General features: G+C 59.5%; 1 protein-coding gene across 1 annotated transcript in view; it reads right to left on the bottom strand.

Moving 5' to 3' along the window:
- LRP1 (LDL receptor related protein 1) overlaps positions 1 to 18,992 on the bottom strand; it is an 80,949-nt gene that overhangs the window by 20,246 nt on the left and 41,711 nt on the right. The window contains 24 exon segments of the mRNA XM_038549747.1: positions 541 to 733; positions 1,118 to 1,322; positions 4,562 to 4,751; positions 6,068 to 6,445; positions 6,770 to 6,894; positions 6,994 to 7,145; positions 7,552 to 7,678; positions 7,819 to 7,948; positions 8,151 to 8,285; positions 8,528 to 8,659; positions 10,692 to 10,826; positions 11,197 to 11,337; positions 11,452 to 11,601; positions 11,799 to 11,893; positions 11,977 to 12,151; positions 12,403 to 12,630; positions 12,946 to 13,077; positions 13,327 to 13,571; positions 14,204 to 14,368; positions 14,552 to 14,756; positions 15,930 to 16,127; positions 16,237 to 16,482; positions 17,626 to 17,826; positions 18,263 to 18,445. Of these exon segments, the coding sequence (XP_038405675.1) occupies positions 541 to 733; positions 1,118 to 1,322; positions 4,562 to 4,751; positions 6,068 to 6,445; positions 6,770 to 6,894; positions 6,994 to 7,145; positions 7,552 to 7,678; positions 7,819 to 7,948; positions 8,151 to 8,285; positions 8,528 to 8,659; positions 10,692 to 10,826; positions 11,197 to 11,337; positions 11,452 to 11,601; positions 11,799 to 11,893; positions 11,977 to 12,151; positions 12,403 to 12,630; positions 12,946 to 13,077; positions 13,327 to 13,571; positions 14,204 to 14,368; positions 14,552 to 14,756; positions 15,930 to 16,127; positions 16,237 to 16,482; positions 17,626 to 17,826; positions 18,263 to 18,445 (4,266 nt within the window).

Genomic DNA, 18,992 nt, shown 5'->3' with positions numbered 1-18,992 from the left:
GAAAAGGTGCAACGCGAGGGCCAGGGGGAGTGCCTGGGGTGGGCCCTGAGGCTGCGGGTCTGGGTGTTCTCAGGGGAAGACGTGGGCTTCGCTGTGTGCTTGGGGAGTCAAGGAGCATCGTGCTAGGGCCCCGGAGCATGTGTGAGAGGCCTGCGGAAGCTACGGGTCCGTGTGGGGGCCCCTGGGCAAGGCAGGTCCAGTGTGGGAGGGGACATGCATGCAGAGCATGGGGTAGGGAGAGCCCGGGATGTGTGTGATCAGGCTCTGGGGGCCTGTGTGGTCCTGGGTGGGAGGAGGACCGGGGCGCGTGCTGGGTGTCTGAGGATTCAGGTGAGACCAGTTGTGGGGTGGTATGAAGCTGGAGTAGAGGAGTGTCAGGTGCTCTGGAGTTTCTTCGGGGTGAAGGTGTGTACAAGTGTGTGTCTGCACACGGAGACTCTGGGAGAACAGGACCAGAAGGTAGAGTGTGTGTGCACATGCGTGCGCACGCATGCTGCACCATGGGCAGGAGGCGAGGCTGGTGGCAGCGGCCCCACTCACAGCTGTTGGTGTCATTGGCCACGGCGATGATGCCCATGGGCTGCTGGGGGATGTCCACACGCAGCAGCTTCATGTCGCTGCCCACGTACTTGTTGGCCCGCTGCACAGCTCGCCGCACCCAGTCGGTCCAGAAGATGTGCTCCCCGTACACAGCCAACCCGAAGGGGTGGACTGGCTCCGACTTCAGGATCACCTGTGGCAACAGCACTGGGCCCATCAGGGGTAGACTCGGGCCTCTTGCCCCAACTGCACCCCCTGCAACTGGCCCCAGGGCCAAGGGCGCCTGGCCTGGCCTAGATCCCCGGACACCGGCTCAGAATGGGAAGACTCACAGAGGCATCTTGCTATTTCCTCACTGAACTGATGGGAAGCCAGGCCTGGACAGGATGAGGGCCGCGTGAGGCCACACAGCTAGGTGGCGATGTCAGCGCCTCCTTCTCCTCCAAAACCTTCCCACCACGTGGCCTCCCTTTCTGCTCCATGCCTGGGCAATCTCCCTCTTGGCTGACCAGCCGTCCCCTGACCCCAGCCCACCTCGAGCCACCTGTTCCATCTGACACCCCCCTCCCAGACTCACATAGCGGTGAGAGCCGTCATACTCGCACCGCTCGATCTTGTCCAGTGTGGCATCGGAGAAGTAGAGCTTCTCGGCACGGTGGTCGATGGCCAGGCCGTTGGGGGTGCGGATGTCCTTCTCGATGAGAGTCAGGACATTGGCTCCTGACAGGGCTGCCCGCATGATGCTGGGGTGCTGCTCGTTCCAGTTGGTCCAGAACATCAGGCTAGGGGAAGGGACAGCCATGGGATCAGGAGTCAAGGCCAGGGAGCCTGCCACAGAGGGCCTGGGCCAGGACAAGGAGCTGACCAGAACCCCAGGGTCAGCCAGGGTGTGAACCAGACGCCAGCACCACAGGCAACCTCACAGCCACCAAGGCCAACACAGCCCCCTGCCCAGGACAGGCCCGGCTGCCACATAGTCTGCGTGTGTGTACCTGTGCACACGTATCTCTCAGTGTCTACGAAATGACCATCTGCATTTACTGAGAGTGTAGCCAAGTAAGGCAGGCTCTGGGGTCCGATCCTAGCTCTGCCGCTTACCACTTAGGAACCTCAGCAAGTGACGTGACTTCTCGAGCCTCAGTTTCCTTCTCTATGGGAGGGGGATACTACTACTACCTGCCTCAGAGAGTGGTTGAAGGATTGAGAGTTAATATTCACCTAATGACAGCTGGTAAATACCACATGAATATTTATACCCATTATTTTATTCTTACCTGCTTTTCACCCGGCATCCTGGAAACCCTTGTGGGTGTCTACTGGATCCCAGTCCTAGGGACACATGGATCCTACCCTCAAGAAGCTCTTGAAAATCACCTTCTCTATAATGTAAGGCTTTTGTGAACCCCAGCTCTGCCCCTTACTAGCTCTGACCTTGAACCAGCCTCTTGTCTCTGCACCTTGACTCCTCTCAGTAAAGGAGGTGGTGAGGCTTCAGAGACCGGCGTGCATCACTTAAGGGCTGGTCAGGCACCTGCACCAGGTATGACAGATCCTCAGACCACCTGCATTGGATCTTGATTCCTGGGTCCTGTGTCCCGGAGATTCACACTGGGTTAGGCCTGGGGCGGGGTCAGGGAACCAGCACTCTCCAGCACAGACAAGCTGCGCGCACTCCGGAGTTGGAGAATCACCAAGCCGTGGAAGCCTCCGTTCTGTTTTCCCACTACCTCACAGGACCTGCCCCTGCCCCGCGCCCCGATGTTTCCAGTCCTCTGCCCTCTGCTGCTCTGGACACAGAGCTGTCTTCTGGGCTGGTGGACCTCCCCAGGTCTTTCTCTTGTTAACACCCCTTGTCCCCCACTCTCCGGTGCCTTTGAGCCATGGCCCCCTGCCACTACGCTCAGGTAGGAAAAGGACACTCGCTTCCCTGTAGGGAGGGGCTGCTGGCTACTCCCCAGCCACTGGAGCCCATGACAGTAAGGCTCTGATTTTACTGGCCCTCATCCTGGGGGAAGTGGTGGGGGTCCTGGATGGTTCTCTGGGAATCAGGATGGGAGTTTGCACGGCGGCATCTCTCTGGCCTCCACGGGAGAAAATGGTTGCCCCAGGTGCAGCTGCTGGAGTCATCCTCCTGGCCTTACCGGTCCCCAACCAGGGACTTCCATACCCTCATCCAGGCCCCAGTGTACCATGTGGTGGGGAGTGGCTTTCCTCTGACTGTGACAAACTGTCATATGTGGAAGAATGACATGTCCCACAACTGAGGATTCCAGGTTTGGTAAAACCACTCCTTAGGAAGAGGCTGGTGCGGGGAGGGCTGGGAGGAGAGGAGGAGGGCTGGCTGCTGTAAGGGAGGCTCAGCTCAGCAGGAGGTCCCTGTCCCCTTCATCTGGGTGCACATGCCCCCACTGCCCCAAAGCACTCGCTCCTTCTGGCCAAGAGAGGACCTCGCCCAGACCGTTCGGCTCTTGCACCCTGCCCTGGCTTCAGTTCACCACCCACCCGGCATCCTCCACACCCCAGCTCAGGCGTTGTCTCCTCAGGGACGCGGTCCTGCATATGAAGCTGGGTTGGGTCCTCGTTACACAGCCATGAAGCTCCCTGCAGCCTCATGGCTAACATCAAATATGCCCGAGGCAGAACCAAGGTCCAGCTCATCCTCCCCGGCTCTTGGGCACATCATTTGTTCTCAAAAGCCATTTGCTGAGTGAATGATGGGATCCCCTGGGCTCAGAGCAAAGGAATGTGGTGGGCAGCCATGAGGGAGCTTCTGAAGCCACAGTGCTCCATCACCTCTGGGTTGGGGGACAGGCAGGGGTGCCCGGTGGTACCACTCCTCCACAGAGGTTCCAGGGCCATGAGAGACAGGCCCTGGGCCAGCCCGAGACAGGTGAAGTCACCAAGGGTCCAGAAGGGAGACAGGATCTTGTCATGAGCCACGTATGTGCGGGCCAGGGTGAGGCAGACTGGGGACAGAGAGCCCTTGTGCTGGTCTGCAGGGCCAGGCAAGCCAGGCTGGGGCTGGACGTAAGTGACATCAGGCTGGGGCTGGACGTAAGGAATCTAGGTTCTGTACACTCTCCGTTTCTAAGTAGCTGCTTTGGGGTTTTGTTTGTGCCTTAGTTTCCTAGCAAAGGTTTGGGAAAACATTCCGAGTGCTGCTGATTCCCAGGGAAAACAGTTTTCCTTTCATGTGAGCCAGGATTTCTAACGCGAGGGGGTGGCTCGCTAGAGACCCATAGATTGGAAACAGGGGTGTGGGGCAGGGGGCTGGCCCCAAAGAAGAGAAGAGAAGAGCAGGTGCAGGCGGGGGTGTGCATTTCCTCCCGAGTTCTCCTGACTTGTGCTCTGGACTCCTTTGCCACCTGAGCCCAGCCTCCCGGGCCATCCTCGGGCCTGCTCCTGCATGGGAGCCCTTTGACTGGGCATGGGGGGCCCCCTCACTGCCCCCTCTAGGCAGTCCTTCCCTGCCTAGAGCACTCCCTCCTCTGGCTGTTGCTCCAAGTGCTGCCCTATGTCTGGGCTGCCGTTCCCTGGCCTTTCTACTTCTAGGCCCAGTGCCCTTGGTCCTCACATACGGTCCTGTACCGGCCTCGGCGCTTCCACCACTTTGATTCCTCTCCCCAGCCAGGTGGTCTGAATGGGCCCAGATCAAGGCTTCCATATGGCAAGTGTTCAGCAAGCAATCCTGCCTGAAGCTTGGAGTGCCAGAAACACAGAGGACCTACTACGTGCCTTGAACACGGCTCTCTAACACATGAAGTGATTAATCACTGAGCCAGAATTGCCTCCATAGTCTCCCTGGTCCTCCCCGAGGCTCAGGCACCTGAAATATCATTGTCCCATTACAGATGAGGAAACGGTAGCTCCGACGGTTCAGACGGCTGACCCAAGGTCACACAGCAAGGAAGTAGCCCGTCCCAGCCTCTCCTGCTGCTGCACCCCCACCCGGGGGCTGCCTGGAGCAGTTCCGGCCACCCTGGGGCCTATCCCTCCCTGCTCCCTGCACCCAGCAGCTCACTTCTGGCACTCATCCAGCACAAAGGCCCGCGGGTGGTCGTCTCCGGACATGGTAATGACTGTCTCGCGCTCGAAGGCCCCTGGCCGGGTCTGGTCTACCGTGTGGCGGGTGATGGTGGATGTGGTGTAGCTTGTCCAGTAGAGAGTGTCCCAGCCACGGTGATAGGCTAGGCCTTCCACAGAGCCCACGTCTGCAAGGAGAGAGGAGCAGTCGTGCATCGGGATGGGGCCAGAGAGCAGAGCTGAGGGGGCAGCCTGGGCAGGCCCTCGAGGGGAGGGCCTGGGACACCCGCTCCTCTGGCACATGTGGGGCTGGAAGGGGATGTGTGGGAGCCAAGGAGCATGTGGGAGCACAGCCCTTGGCACCCCCCACCTTCCTGTCCTCCCCTGTTTTCTACACAAATGATCCATGGTCCAACACCCTGACCCTTTCTTCCTGCATCTCCCCACCGCTGGGTAGAACTGGCCTTATGGATTTTGGTAAATCATGTCCAACTTGGGTGCGACTGGGAGCTTCCAACTGAACAAGACTTGAACAGATTGTTCATAAGCATCTTAAACTCACGTTAAAGAATTAAGTGCCCGAGTAATGGAACCACAGCTTAAGAGAAAAAGACTCAGGGGTTTGGGTGGCTCCTCGCTGTGTGACGCTGTGGTTGCCAGAAGGCTGCGTTAATAGAAGTGCTGTAGCTTAAGCGATGGCCCAAAAGGAGGGGACAATGCTTGCCGGTCTCTCCTGATGGAGCTAGATTACAGACGTCTAGTTTAGCTTGGTACACATCTTTAGACAGGCATGCGGACTGGACTGCGTGGAGCAGAACATGTCCAGGGAGGCTCAAAGGACGGATCTATGTTTATCACCCTGTATACCAGCATCTAGCTCAGGGTCTGGCAGGTCTTTGCAGACAGGATGGATGAGGAAATGAGCAAATGAGCGAGTCAAAGGACTAGGGGTTATCCAGCCTGGAGAAGAGAAAACTGTAGGGGAAGAATACAGCAATTTCCAAAGAGCTGAAAGGCCATCCCCAGGATGACAGCTCTAGCACCCACTACTCTGCGTGGAGCGCGCCCAACGGGTGCTGTGCTGTGCTGAGCTCAGCTTCCACACCTGCCCTTCGAGAAAGCCGAGGCTTGGACAGCATAGGAAACTTGCCCCAGTGCCTGGAAGCCTGTGTCTGGGGTTGAACCCAGCCTGTGGCTGCAGACTGTGCTGTGTGTACCCGCCACAAAGAGGAGAGCCTGGGCTTACTCTGTGCAGCCTGGCAGCAAACTAGGGCCAGAGGGCAGAGTAAGAAGGGAGCAGAGTCTGACTCCAAATGAGGAGAAACTTCCAAGTAACCGTAATGGGTGTGGTGTGATTTGCTGGCTGTTTGCCAGGGATGCAGTCCCAGCTGGGATTCAGGGCTGGGGCCCGGTGGGCTGGCTGATGGCTGAGGGCTTTTCTACCTGGAGTCGGTGCCGGTCCTCCCTACCCCCCTTCCTGGGGAAGATCGGGGTCTAGGCTCACTCTCTACAATGGTGGTCCTCCCCGAGCCATCGTCATTGATCTGCTGGATGTTTCCGAAGTGGATGTCGCTGAAGAAGATGCGATTGGGGGTGCCCGGGGAGGTGCCTGCTCGGTAGTCGAAGGCCAGAGCGATGACATTCTTCATGTGTTCAGGATCCTCGAAGGGTTGCACGGGTGCATTGAGGTTGCGCTCGTCAGACAGGTGGATGCTCTTGAGGATGGTACGCTCCGAGTAGAGCAGATAGCCGGCGTACTCGCGGCACGATGCCCCGTCTTCAGCCAGCATCCCATGGGCGCAGGCGCAGGCCCGCTGCCCGCCGCCCCGGTACAGGCACAGCTGCTGGCACCCACCATTAGCCACTGCACACACATTGGTGCCTGGGGGGGGGGCACAGGGAAGGAGATGGTTACAGAGGGCAGGGCCCACCTGGGGAGAGGCTCCCCGGTGCTTCTGACACCTCAGCTGAAGGGGGAGATTCTGGTTGGTGCACTACTCTGCCTCCACAGACGACCCTCCAGGCCTCCGCCCTCAGCACCCGGGTGTGTCCTAGGGCTCCTCAGCCTCTCCTTACCGCTCTCGGGTCTCTGGAGCCTTTGGAAAGTCCCCCTGTGGGCCAGGCACCTCTCCTAGGCCCTCTCACTCTGGGGGATCACTCCCAGGATGGGGGCCCCTATGGGGCTCGCCCAGAGTCCCAGCCTCACCTCTCTGCCGGTCCCGATTGAAGACTTTGATGTCTTTGAGCTGGACACCAATGCCTGTTCTCAGGGGCACAGAGTCTGTAGCATTGTCTTTACTCCCACGTTTGATGGAGCCATTGGCATGAGTCCTGGGGGAAGGGAAGGGCCAGGCCATGAGCAGGGTGTTGGCAGAGGCCAGGAGGGAGGGAACACGTGGCGGAGGCGAAGACCAGGGCAGAAGCCCTCACCTGTCACTCCAGTAGATGAAATCCTCAAACACAGACACCGAGAACATGTCCATGTTGTTGCTGGACAGAACCACCTCACGGTTCTCTCCCGTCTCCAGGTCAATCCGCTCAATCTTGTCTGTCCGGGCGTCGCACCAGTACAGCTTCCCATCCTATAGGCCAGAGGCACCCACCTCACCTCCAGTGGCCAGTGCTCCCCACCAGCCCGGGTGTCCTGGGCAACAGGGATGTCCCACTCACTCCCGCCTCCCGTGTCGTTCTCTTTCTTCTCCGTGTCATCCCTGCCCTCTGACCTGCTGATCCGATCACCTCTAGGCATGCCTTCCGTCCTCACTTCCCAGTGACAGTCCCCCTACTGTCTCTGGGGTGGCAGGAGTCCTACTCTGGGTCAGGAGCTGGGCCAGAGGACCCACGACTACCCTGGGTCCCTATCACCCCACCGAACCAGGGCTCATCACGGGGAGAGTCAATGGGGAGCAGAGCAGAGGATAAGGGGAGGCTCCCCCCAGAGCATAGGGCCCAGATATCCCAAGGGCTCCAGGGCCAAGCCACCCAAACCTGATAATCCACCGAGATGCCATTGGGCCAGCTGATGCTGACATTAACCAGCACGACTCGCTCAGTCCCGTCTAGCCGAGACCGCTCAATCCGTGGGTACTGGCCCCACTCAGTCCAGAACAGATACCTGTGGGGTGGAAGAGGTAGAAGTAGGGGGTCAGTCCCCAGAGCACAGAGGAGAGAGGGTCTTATCGGCGTGGGCTGTGTAGAGTGACAGGCCAGACCCGAGCCAGGGCTGGGAAATGGACAGCCTGTCTAGCTTCTTACCCCTTCTCTGGGTGGACAGTGATGGCCCGGGGCTTATCCAGACCCTGGGAGATGACCACATAGCGGAAAGAGCCATTGAGCCGGGCCACCTCGATGACGTCAAAGCCCTGGTCCGTCCAGTAGATGTTGCCTGAGGAGGGAGTGGGTGGAGATTAGGGGGACTGGGTGGGATCCCTGTACCCGGTCCCTTGCCAGCCCCCAGATCCCTGCCGCTCCCTGGTCTGTCGCTGCCTACTCCTCCTCAGACTCCTCCTAAGATCCCACATACCCCCAACCGGGCCTCTGCCTCACCTGGAGGCAGCCAGCCCGCCCAGGACCCTCTCATGGCTCACCTGCGATCCAGTCCACTGCAATGCCCTCCACGCGGCCAATGCCGTTGGTCACCACATCCTCACGCCATGTCTGGTCTCGCTTAGCCCGGCTGATGGTGCTTAGGCCCATGTCCACCCAGTAAATGGTGTCATTTTCTGGAGGCAGAGGAGACAACGTGGGGATGTCCAACAGGGGACAGGCAGGCGGTCAGAACCAAAAGGCATTCAAGATAGAGGTGAGTGCTGGGGGTCCAGGTGGTTTGGAAGGGAAGACCCCCCTGGCGGGGGTCGCTGTGGTGTCTCCCCCTCCAGCTGTGGTCGGCGGCCTCTCCCTGGGCTCCCAGAGCAGAGCACCCCCAAGGGCATGTCCTATTCCCTCCTGCCACCAAATCACTCACCAGCATGGAAGTCAATGCCGACAGCCAGGGAGGTCCCCGACACTGGAACCAGGGCATCTGACTTGTCATTGGGATCCAGGGGGATTCCCCGGATTCCTTCGTGCACAGAGTACAGGAGAAAGGAACCCACACCTGAAACACAAGGACTCTCAGGCATGGGCCTCAGCGATACCCCTTTAAACTTGGGGTCTGTCACTCTCAAACCTATTGTTGTCTCCTTCGTCCCGGCATCTTCTCCCAGCCTTCACTCCTCCCCCTTCAACACACAGACACCTTAGCCTGAGGCCTGTAGTGGGCCTGGGAGGTCACCTGGCTGCAGGGGTGCGGCAGTGGGACAGACGCCGGCTCTGGGCAAGTGCCTGCGAGGCTGCTGGCCCCCACTAGAGGGCAGGAGAGACCTGACTTTCTCGCCCTCAGAGGGGGCCCTGTCACCGGCTGGCTCACTACCACCCAGCACCCTGAAAAGCTGTTAGGAAGAACCTGGGGAGGCTGAGGACACAGTGGAACTAGAGGACTCCTCCATGGAGACTTCCACCTTGGGGTCCTCTCGTCCTCTCCGCTGTGGCCTGTGCCACCACACCCTCTCTCAAACACCTGAAACTCCATATCCCTGACTCCTCACTCCTGAGCCAGTCTCATTCTGTTTTCCCACTTCTTTTTCTTTTTAGATTAAAAAAAAAAGATTTTATTTATTTATTCATGAGAGACACAGAGAGAGAGAGAGGCAGAGACACAGGCAGAGGGAGAAGCAGGCTCCCTGCAGGGAGGCCGACCTGGGCCTCGATCCTGGGACTCCAGGATCACGGCCTGGGCTGAAGGTGGCGCTAAACTGCTGAGCCACCCGGGGTGCCCTTCTTTTTAGATTCTAAAATTTTTTTTATTTATTCATTTGAGAAAGAGAGTGAGTGAGCAAAGAGAGAGCATGAGACGGGGTGGGGGGAGGAGCAGGGGGAGAGGGAGAAGCAGGCTCTGCGCTGAGCAAGGGGCCTGACGTGGGGCTCGATCCCAAGACCCCGAGATCATGACCTGAGCTGAAGACAGATGCTTGACTGACTGAACCACCCAGGGGCCCTGTTGTTTTCCCATTTGTCTTGAGGCCCCACTATCAACGTGAGCCAGAGCCTCCACTGCCTTTAGCCCTTGATGCAGCATGTCCCTGAATGAATTCCTCAGTAGGCTCTGGTTTCTCAGGCTCCATGAAAAAAAGGATTCGTGGTCAAGGGAGTTTGGGGAAACCCCAAACATTAGAGTCTTCTCTCGAGAATCATTCTTAGTGCACATGAGCATATTCAAGACTCTGAGAAGTTCTGCAGCAAAAAACACTTAAACTTTGTTCAACCCAGTGCTGCTTTCTGTAACATCTACCCACATCAAAGAGGGAGGTTCCCAGGAGCGCACTTTGGGAAGTGCTGTCCTGGGGCAAATTCATAAATCAGTCAGCAAGTTCTTGTGAAATGTCTGAGTCTCATCCTTCTATTCAACCCAGCTGCTAAGCCCCATCTCTTAACACTGGGCTCACGCTAATAGCCTCCCAACTGGTCTAACTGCCTCGGTTTCTCCCTCCCCCACCCAGCCGGCTCTCTGCCGCCAGGTTAATCTGCCCCAAACACCACTTTCCAGGCACTCCTTGCTGAGCACCCGCAGGAGGCCCGCCCTACCCAACAGCTGAACACCTAGGAGTCCCCCCTACCTCCTGCCCACCCCTTGGGCTTGGCACCTCAGGGCCCCTGCACAGATCCTCCTCTGGCTCTGGACCTTTTCCTTACTTGTCCTTTCCCCTTGGATCCATGCACTCAAATCCTACTTGTCCTACAGAACCCAGCTCACGGCACACCTCCTCCATGAAGCCAGCCGTGGCGCTGCTGACATGTATTTCTCCAAAATTCTCCTGTAGGCACCGAGAGCCACTTCACAGTCTGGTTTCCCCTACGTGTTGGCCCCGTCTCTGCTTAAGACTGCGCGGTACAGGGACAGGCCCTTCTACCCCGTGGCTTCCCCTGCGGCACCGAGCACAGGGGGGACTTCCCAAGCATCTAGCCCAGAAGGCACCTAATCATCTGTGATAAAAACAGTCCTGTTCCCCAGGTGAGGGGAGGCAGGTGGGGCCGTAGGGTAGGAGGGGTCGAGGCTGGGGAGCCGGACCACGCAGGGGGTGGGCACTGACCCTCGCAGGCCTGCTGGCCACTCCGGAGGCTGTAGCCGGCTGTGCACATGCAGGAGCGGGTCGTCTCAGACGTAGGCAGGCAGAGCTGGGAGCAGTCACCGTTGTTGACACTGCAGGGGTTGGTGCCTTCGTGCTCTGGGGTGAGGGTAGGGGGACAGGGAAAGGACTGAGGTGGCCCTCCTTGGGACCTCACTGTCAGGCATGCACCACTTGGGGATAGGATGGTCACCGCCTTCACCCTGGACCTTGTGCGGGGTCACCACCCAACCCACACCCAGGTCTTTCGTCCTCGAAGGCCCCTTGGCTCTTGTGACCGGGTGGCTGTAAGCACGCACGGTACCTTTGTGACAATGAGAGGGAGGAGCCCCCACCCCCCGGGGGCTGCGTGGAATCTCTGACCCATGTTCCTTCCCATTCACCACCTTGCCCAGGGATTGTGCTAGCCGCCACCGCCCCCCCCGCCACCCCCCCCACCCCCGGCCGTGGCCATGGCCCCCTGCCTCACCCAGCTGGATGCTCTCGTCATAGACCTTCATGTGCATCACCAGGGTGGTGCTGTTCCGCAGGACCACGGACTCCGAGCCGTCAGCCTTGTTGCAGGTGCCCATCTTCTCTGACACCTGATCCGCCCACCACAGCTTGTCCCCTGGGGAGGCAGGAGGGGATGAGACCCTGGGGAGGGCCCCACCCCCAGGCCAGCCCAACCTGGTTTCCCCCAGGGCTCCCCACCCCATCCCTGCCCTCACCCAGCAGCCCTCACCCATGATAGCCAGGGCAGTGGCCTTGCCCAGCTGGCTCCGCATGGCATCGATGACCTCCAGCTCACTCCCGTCCAGGTTGCAGCGGTTGATGGTGTGGTTTCCGGAGCTGATCCAGTAGAGTTTGCTCTCAGGGAAGTCGATAGCCAGGCCTGGGAGAGGGTGGTGTCACTGCCAGAGAGCCTGGCACCTGGGCTGGGGGCTGAGGGATGTGAGGTCTTGGGGAAGGGTGGTGAGGACAAGCACTAAGCTAGGAGTTCAGGAGGCAGAGCGGCGACTGAGGGACTCCGGGGCTGTACTGAGTGAGGAATTAGGGAAGAGCCGTAGCGCAGGCAAGGCAAGCTCGTACCCACAGGGCCCTTCTGGCCACTGAAGAGCAGGGTACGGTTGCTGCCGTCCATGTTGGCCATGCTGATGTTGTCCCCATCCGTCCAGTAGAGCTTCCTGGGAAGGTGTGGAAAAGTGAGTCAGGCCCCTCTTCTCCTCCCCCGCCCTCCACGCTCCCCAGCCCCGGGCCCTGGACGGACCCACGCAGCGGGTGGACAACAAGGCCGTGGGGCTGCTCCAGGCCCTGTACCACTGCATTCTTGAAGGAGCCGTCCAGCCGGGCCACGTTGATCTGCTTCTTGTTAGTGTCATAGCTGGTCCAGAACAGGTTTCGGGACACCCAGTCCACAGCCAGCCCGTGGGCATTTGGCAAGTCTGGGGGGGACACAGCGGGGAGTTGGAGATTGGGTGTTTGCCGGGCATAGGTCAGCAAGTGGGAGGAAGTCGGGGACTGGCCTGGTTTGGGGGGTGGTGGGGCTGGAGAATGAGGATTGGGAGACCAGGGTTGGAGCAGTGAGAAGAAGATTTGGAAAAGGACTATCAGGCCCAGGGGGGAGTGGAGATGGAGTAAGGGCCAGGTGGGGGGCGCCCACACCCACCGCGGGGGCCCAGGGCAAGGGCAGGACCTGCAGAGACGACGGTCTCCACGCCCGTGCCATTGATGAAGGCCCTTTTGATGGCCTGTGTCCTCACATCGGACCAGTAGACGCGCTGCTCGTGGGCATCATAGTCCAGCACCGTGACGTTGTCGATGTCAGGCACCGTGAAGGAGATGATGTAGTTGTAGTAGGGGGCATCCAGGTCCACCCCCCGGATCTCCATCTGACGTGCGTACAGCAGGAACTTCTTAAACTCTGTGGGGCACGTGGCAGGTCACTGAGGGCAGCCCTCTACCTTCGTGCTTCCTACCCACCCAAGTTAGGGTCCCTCCTTCTCCTGGTTCCTTCCATCTGCTGCTGGCCATTGGTCATCAGGAAGTGTTCCCGTTGGGCGTCATCTCCCGGCCTGAGTTCCTGCGTCTTCTTGCAGTGGCTGTCTCTGGAGCCTCTGCCACTGGGCCCCTCCTAGCTGGGACTGTCTTCCCTCACTTACAGCCATGAGCCTGGGTATCTGACACCTTCCCCCGCAGCTTCAGTTTACCAGTGGATCTTGAAGGAGGGGCCTCCTACCATAGCAGGTGGTGTTGTCCTTGTGGAGCTTCATGAGGTGGGGGCAGGCGCAGGAGACGGTCCGGTTGTAGTTGATGAGACACAGGTGGGAGCAGGGGCCCCGGCCCCCATTGGCCTCACAAGGATTGGGAGCTGTGGGGGCCGGGGAGAGGAGTGAGGAGATCCTGTGACTTGCTGGCCCCTACCTGGCCTTTCTCACCTGGACCACCACCTCTTCCCCGACTCGTGCCCTCCCCATTCCAGCATCACCTGTGGCCAGACCCTCTTCTGTCGGCAGACTCCCCCACCCCCCGCCTTCCTAGCAAGCCCCTCATGCTCTCACGGCCCCCTCTTCTCCTAAGGGCTTCTAAAGAGGCTGCAGGCCCCTTTCTGGCCCCTTACCCATGGGCTGCCGGGAGGGGTGGTACACCTGCAGGTCAAAGGGCTGGGTATTGGTCCTCTGTACCACGGTGACATTGTGGCCGGTCCACTTGTTGGCCTTGGCTAGCGTGTTTGTCCGCCAGTCCGTCCAATACACCTCCCCCCCATACAGCGTCACTGCAAACGGGTGCGACAGGAACTCGTGTCCCCGAAGCACCTCCATGTGGCCGGAGCCGTCGTAACGGGCTGAGTAAATGGCATCTGACCTGAGAGCGTAGTCGGGGCAGAGTGAGGATGCTGGCTGGGGCCATGCCCGGGCCCGCCGCCCTCCCCCCAAGCCCTCCCCCCAACCCTAGCACACTAGAGCAGTCCATCCTTCTTCCTGGGCCTTGCTGGCCGGGGAAGGCAAACAGAACAACGTGGAGTGAGAACCAGAGTGGTTCAAGGTCTAGGATCCCAATTCACACGCCCTGAATCTCTTGGCTCGCTTCTCCATAGGGCCACGGTAAGCACACAGAGGGCTTTGATGGGGTTGGAAAGAGGCACCCCCTCTGAGCAGACCAATTATCTTCCCCTGGGCAGATAAAGTGCCCTAGCAGAGTGCACAGATTCGTGAGTGAGGACAAGACGTGGCATTCCAGCCTTGCCCATGCCTGGCCAGGCACCCCTGTGCAGGGTGACAGCCCTACTTCCACCCTCTTCCTGCTACATCTGTTCCCCCTGCCCAGCCTCTCCCCTCACCTTGGACCTCCTCCCGGGCCCAGCCCTTGGTGGCCCCAGTTCTGGCTCCAGCTGCCCAGGCCTTTTGGCTACCAGGCCCTGGGACTCCTGGCCCCACCCTATCCTTGGAGGAGAGGGAGAAGCTTGAGGTCTCTGGACATGTGGTGGGGGTGCTGACCTGGCATCGATCCAGAGGATGCGCTTCTCCAGGTAGTCCACAGTGAGCCCATTGGGCCAGCCCCCAGAGCCTGTCTCCCGGTGGATGGTGCGGCGCCCAGCTCCACTCATGGAGGCGGCCTCGATGCGGGGCAAGCTGGCATCCCAGTCTGTCCAAAACAGGATCCTGGGGAATGGGGAGGGAGTCGGGGAGGGCCAAGGTTGAGGACCTGGAGGGGGGCTATTATAGGATCTTTGGTAAAGGGCAGAAGAGGTGAATAGCATTTGAAGAGGCAGATGTCCCTGACCCGGCTGAATGAGGCTTCAGAGGGGACCATTGGGCCAGAATTGGGCTGTGCAGGGTCCTCACCCATCCCGTGGATCCAGTGCAATTGCCCTCGGGTGCTCAATGTCACCGGCCAGAAGGGTGGTCCGAAGGGTCCCATCTAGCTTGGCCACCTCAATCTGGTCCAGATTACTCTCCACCCAGTAGATGTTGCCTGCAATCCAGTCGACAGCCAGACCCTCGGGGGTGGCCAGGCCATACTGAATCACCACCTCGAAGCTAGTCAGGGCTGGTGAAGAGAAAATCATGGGCGTGAAATTACAATATACTAGGGAGCCTGGATGACTCGCCCTCAACCCTGATGCCTCTGCCAATATCTCTGATGCACCCTGGCTTCGTCTAGGGTTCAAAGATACCCCTCCTCCTCACCCAGGGCCCCCTGCCCCACCCCCAGGAGGTCAAATAGGAGAGAAGAGGCCTAGTTTCCACAGCCCTGAAGAAGGGGAGGTGACAGCTTTCTTCTGCTTGCAGCTCTCTGAAGGGCTAACTCATGGCAGGAGGGCAGAGCAGAGCAGAGGGTGGAGGCTTTGGGGGACAGGCATAGAGTCAATATGAAGAGCGCAGAACTTCCAGAAGTTATTTCATAAACTGTCTTGAAGATTTTTCCATGGGAATACATATATAAAGTATTTTAAAAACTATTGCATCATGGGAACATTATCACCATCTACTTAGCCATCCCCTTGTCAATGAACGTTTGGGATGGTTCCAAGTTTTCTCTATTACAAACAAGACAAGCTCCTCTAGTAAGATGTGCTTCTTTTTTTTTTTTTTTTGATGTGCTTCTTTCAAGTCTTTGCTCAGATGCCTTCTCGGGGGCCTTCCTTGACCACTCAATTTAAAATGCCAGGCCCCATTCCCCCTGGCCCCCTTGCCTCCCTTTATATCCACAGCTATCCCCTTCTGCTGTATTCCGCATCGTACTCATTTGTTTTGTTCACATCTGATGGTTCGTTCCCCTGTCACCTAAGCGCCATGAGGGCGGACGTCGCGGCCTGTTTTGATCGCTGCGACTCCCCGGGGCCCTGTGTGCGTGGCAGACGCTCCGTGTGTGTGTGTGTGTGTGTGTGTGTGTGTGTGTGTTATTAATGAAAGGTCAGTGATGGGTCAGGCTGCCGTTGGACAGAAGGCAGGATTCAGGTAGCCCGTCCCTAAATGGCTTTTTCCTTTTAAGCTTGCCGTTCTAGGATTTGGGGAGCTCCAGGCCATTCCAAAGAAAGGCTGATCATTTTGTTAATTATCAGGCTAGCAGCTCTGCTGACGATAATTACGGGGCGTCAGGAACTGAGACCCACACAAAATCTGACCCAATTACCGGGGAGGTGGGGGGGCTAGGGGCCTGGGCTCGCGGCCTGGGTGTGGGGTGCCGCTCTGCGCTGGCGCCCCTTCCCGCCCGCGTCACCTCCGTTGTCCAGCAGCTTCCCGCGGTAGATCTTGTCCTCCACCACGTCGGTCCAGTAGAGCGCGCTCTGGCTGAGGTGGAAGTCCAGGGCGATGGTGTTGCGCAGGCCGGGCACCAGCACGCTGTAGTCCCCCTTGTGGAGGTCGATGCGCCGGATCTCGTGGCGGTTGGAGAAGATGATGAACGGCTTGAAGGGGTCTGGGGGGGTGGGCAGGGGGTCAGCGCGGGAGCAGGGGTCCCCGCTGGCCGGGGCCTGGGGCCGACGGAAACCGCAGCCCCAGCCCCGCCCGCCCGCCCGCCCGGTCACCTAGGCTGCGGCAGCTCTCGCCGTCCGGCTCCAGCACCCAGCCCTCGTAGCAGGAGCACTTCACGCTGAACTTGTTCTGGTCGCACTTCTGGCTGCACTTGAGATGCTTGGCACAGTAGCTCTGGATCTGGCAGGTGTGGTTGTCGGGCCCCAGCTCCATGCCCAGCGGGCACGAACACACAATGCCTTCGCCAGGTGCCACCGAGCAGTTGTGGCTGCAGCCCCCATTGTTCAGGGAGCACTGGTCTGCGGGCGCACAGCAGGAGACGGGGTCAGGCGGAGCCGGGCGGGGGGCAGCCCAGACACAGCCCTGGCCCCCTGCCCCTGGCACCCTTCTTTTCCGTTTCTGGCAGAGCCTCTGTCCCACCACTTCCCAGGCTCCCTCAGGACCAGGGTTGGGAGCCCAGCACCCCCCACGGGAACCACCCTCCTCCTCCCCTGGAGGAGCACCCCATCAGGGCAGTACCTGGTCTCTACTTCCCTGTCCCTTCTTGAGCCCATGGTAGGGGAGGGCAGCTTTTTGCCCGTCTTGGAGGGTTGCCCTTTCCTCGATCTCCCCCGATTTGGGTGTGACTGGGGTAGGGTGTGGCCGGGAACGTCCTGCTGGGTTCTCTGACACACCCTGAGATCTGCCCGCCCTGACTGATGACCCATCAGCAGTCCTCCGGGCCAGTCCCAGCCTGCCCTCCCCCCTGCCCACCCCCCCAGGAACAGATGCTCTGCCTGGGGAGGAGGAGACAGGTCCGCTCTGCTCCTCATCCCCCTGTCACACCACGCGGCCCTCCCTGACCCCTCTTTCTTTTGATCCTTGAGCGCAGGGCCTCCTCGCCCCACCTTCTCCATCTGCGAGGTCTAACCCTCCGTCCTTGGGAACCCGGTCACATCCCTCCTCCTCTGGGAAGCCTGCCCTGACCACATCAGCACACAGCCCTGCTGTCTTCATTTCTAAAGCCAGCTCTGTGCTTTGGTGCCGCCTGGCTGTGGGGGAGGCCTCGTGCCTACAAGAAGGGGTTGCCCTGCGCCATCTTGACAACACTTTAGGAGCCCTGTGACCCTGACCACTTATTTAATCCCTCTGCCTCAGTTTTCTCATCTGTAAGATGGAGACGATAATTCCACCCGCCTCGAAGGCTGTCTGGTGCAGTAGCACGCTCTGACAGTGTGGTGTGCCCGCACAGCCTCTTGCCCGGGGGAGTCTGAACTCGACAGGGCTGTTGGCAACTGCTCCGGCGTGTCCTGCCCGGCAGCGGGAGCTGCCCTTGCTCTCCCTGAGACCTCTCCCCGCACAGAGCTTGTCCTGCTCTGGCTGCGCCGGCCCCGGCCCCAGCCCCGGCCCCTTCCCCAGGCCCCCCCCTCCTTCATGGGGCCTCTTGGAGGCCTGGGCCTCACCGCAGAGCTCTCCCTCATCCGAGCCATCTCCACAGTCGTCGTTGCCATCACACAGCTTGTCGAGGGGCAGGCAGACTGAGGTGTTGTTGGCGCAGGGGTGCGAGGGTGGCCTGCAGGCCAGGGACTCGCAATTCTCCTCATCCGAGTTATCTTCACAGTCACTGTCGCCATCACACACCCATGCTTTGCTGATGCATCGAGCTGAGGGATGGGCATAGCGTGAGGGGCCAGGCCTGGGCAGGAGGGCTCCCCATGCCTTTCTCCCCAGACCCAGTGGGGCTTCTCGCATAGGGTCATGATTATAATGCTGTGGGGTCCACTAGGAACCTTGAGGCTTTCTTTGCCAGACTCACGCAGGCAGCAAAGAAAGCAAGAATCTGAGGAGGGTGCTGAAGCTCAGCTCTGGTGTCAGTTTCGGTTCCCAGGGCCCTTAGTGCGGGCTCTGGCTCCTTCATCACCCCTCCCTCCGCCCCCCACCCCACCCCCAGCCCGTGCATCATACGCAAGCTTTTCCTGTGCAGGCCTTTGCCTTGCAGTGTCCCCACCCCCATCCCTCACTGCCGCTCCTCTGCACTCAGGACGATCTCCTTCTGTCCATATTGCCCCAGACCACGCTCCCGCCCGTCCTTCTTTTTACCAGAGTCTTTGCAGCCAAACTTGACATTGGGGTCACAGACATGGGTCACTCCCTCACAGCTTTTCTCATCACTGGAGTCCATGCAGTCAGTGTCGCCGTCACAGCGCCACCGTAGGGGGATGCAGAGACTATCCAGCCGGCACTGGAACTCATCATTGTGGCAGCCCCCAGGAGGCCTTGTGGCTGCAGGGGGAGGAGGGACGGCATGGGAGGGGGTGGTAGGGGCTCCAGGTCAGCCATTCCCATGTCTGCCTTCCCAACCCGCCCTGTTTCGCTCTGTCCTAGAGCTATGAGCTGAGGCAGGGACGGAGAGTTCTCTGAGCCCCGCTGACACTTCTTGGAAGCTAACTAGGAGTCAGCAAGGTCACACCTCCCGGGACCCCAGCCATCGGCTAGTCTATCGTCTATTTTACACACCAGTGGTCTATTGGATAAGTAATTTGCTAGGCCAGAGCTTGAAGGCCCCCACCTTCGCCTAGCCTCCGTTTTAGCCAGTCACTCCACACACACTCAGCGGGTGCCTCTGGTGTGCCAGGTACTGTTCAGGTGTCACTGGGAGCAAGATAAAGTCTTTATCCTTGTGGAGCCGAAGTTCTAGCGGGGAAGATACCTAACTGCAAGGAGTGATCAAAACCATGGAGCTGCAGCTGGGTCAAGGCAAGAGAGAGAGATGAGGATGCCACCGACGGTCAAAGAAGGCCTCTGAGCAGGTAGGTGTTTGAACAGAGGC

Source organism: Canis lupus, chromosome 10 (assembly GCF_011100685.1).
Source record: "Canis lupus familiaris isolate Mischka breed German Shepherd chromosome 10, alternate assembly UU_Cfam_GSD_1.0, whole genome shotgun sequence".
Lineage (NCBI taxonomy): Eukaryota > Metazoa > Chordata > Mammalia > Carnivora > Canidae > Canis > Canis lupus.
The sequence above is the reverse complement of the archived record's forward strand: the minus strand, read 5'-3'. Positions and strand labels throughout refer to the sequence as shown.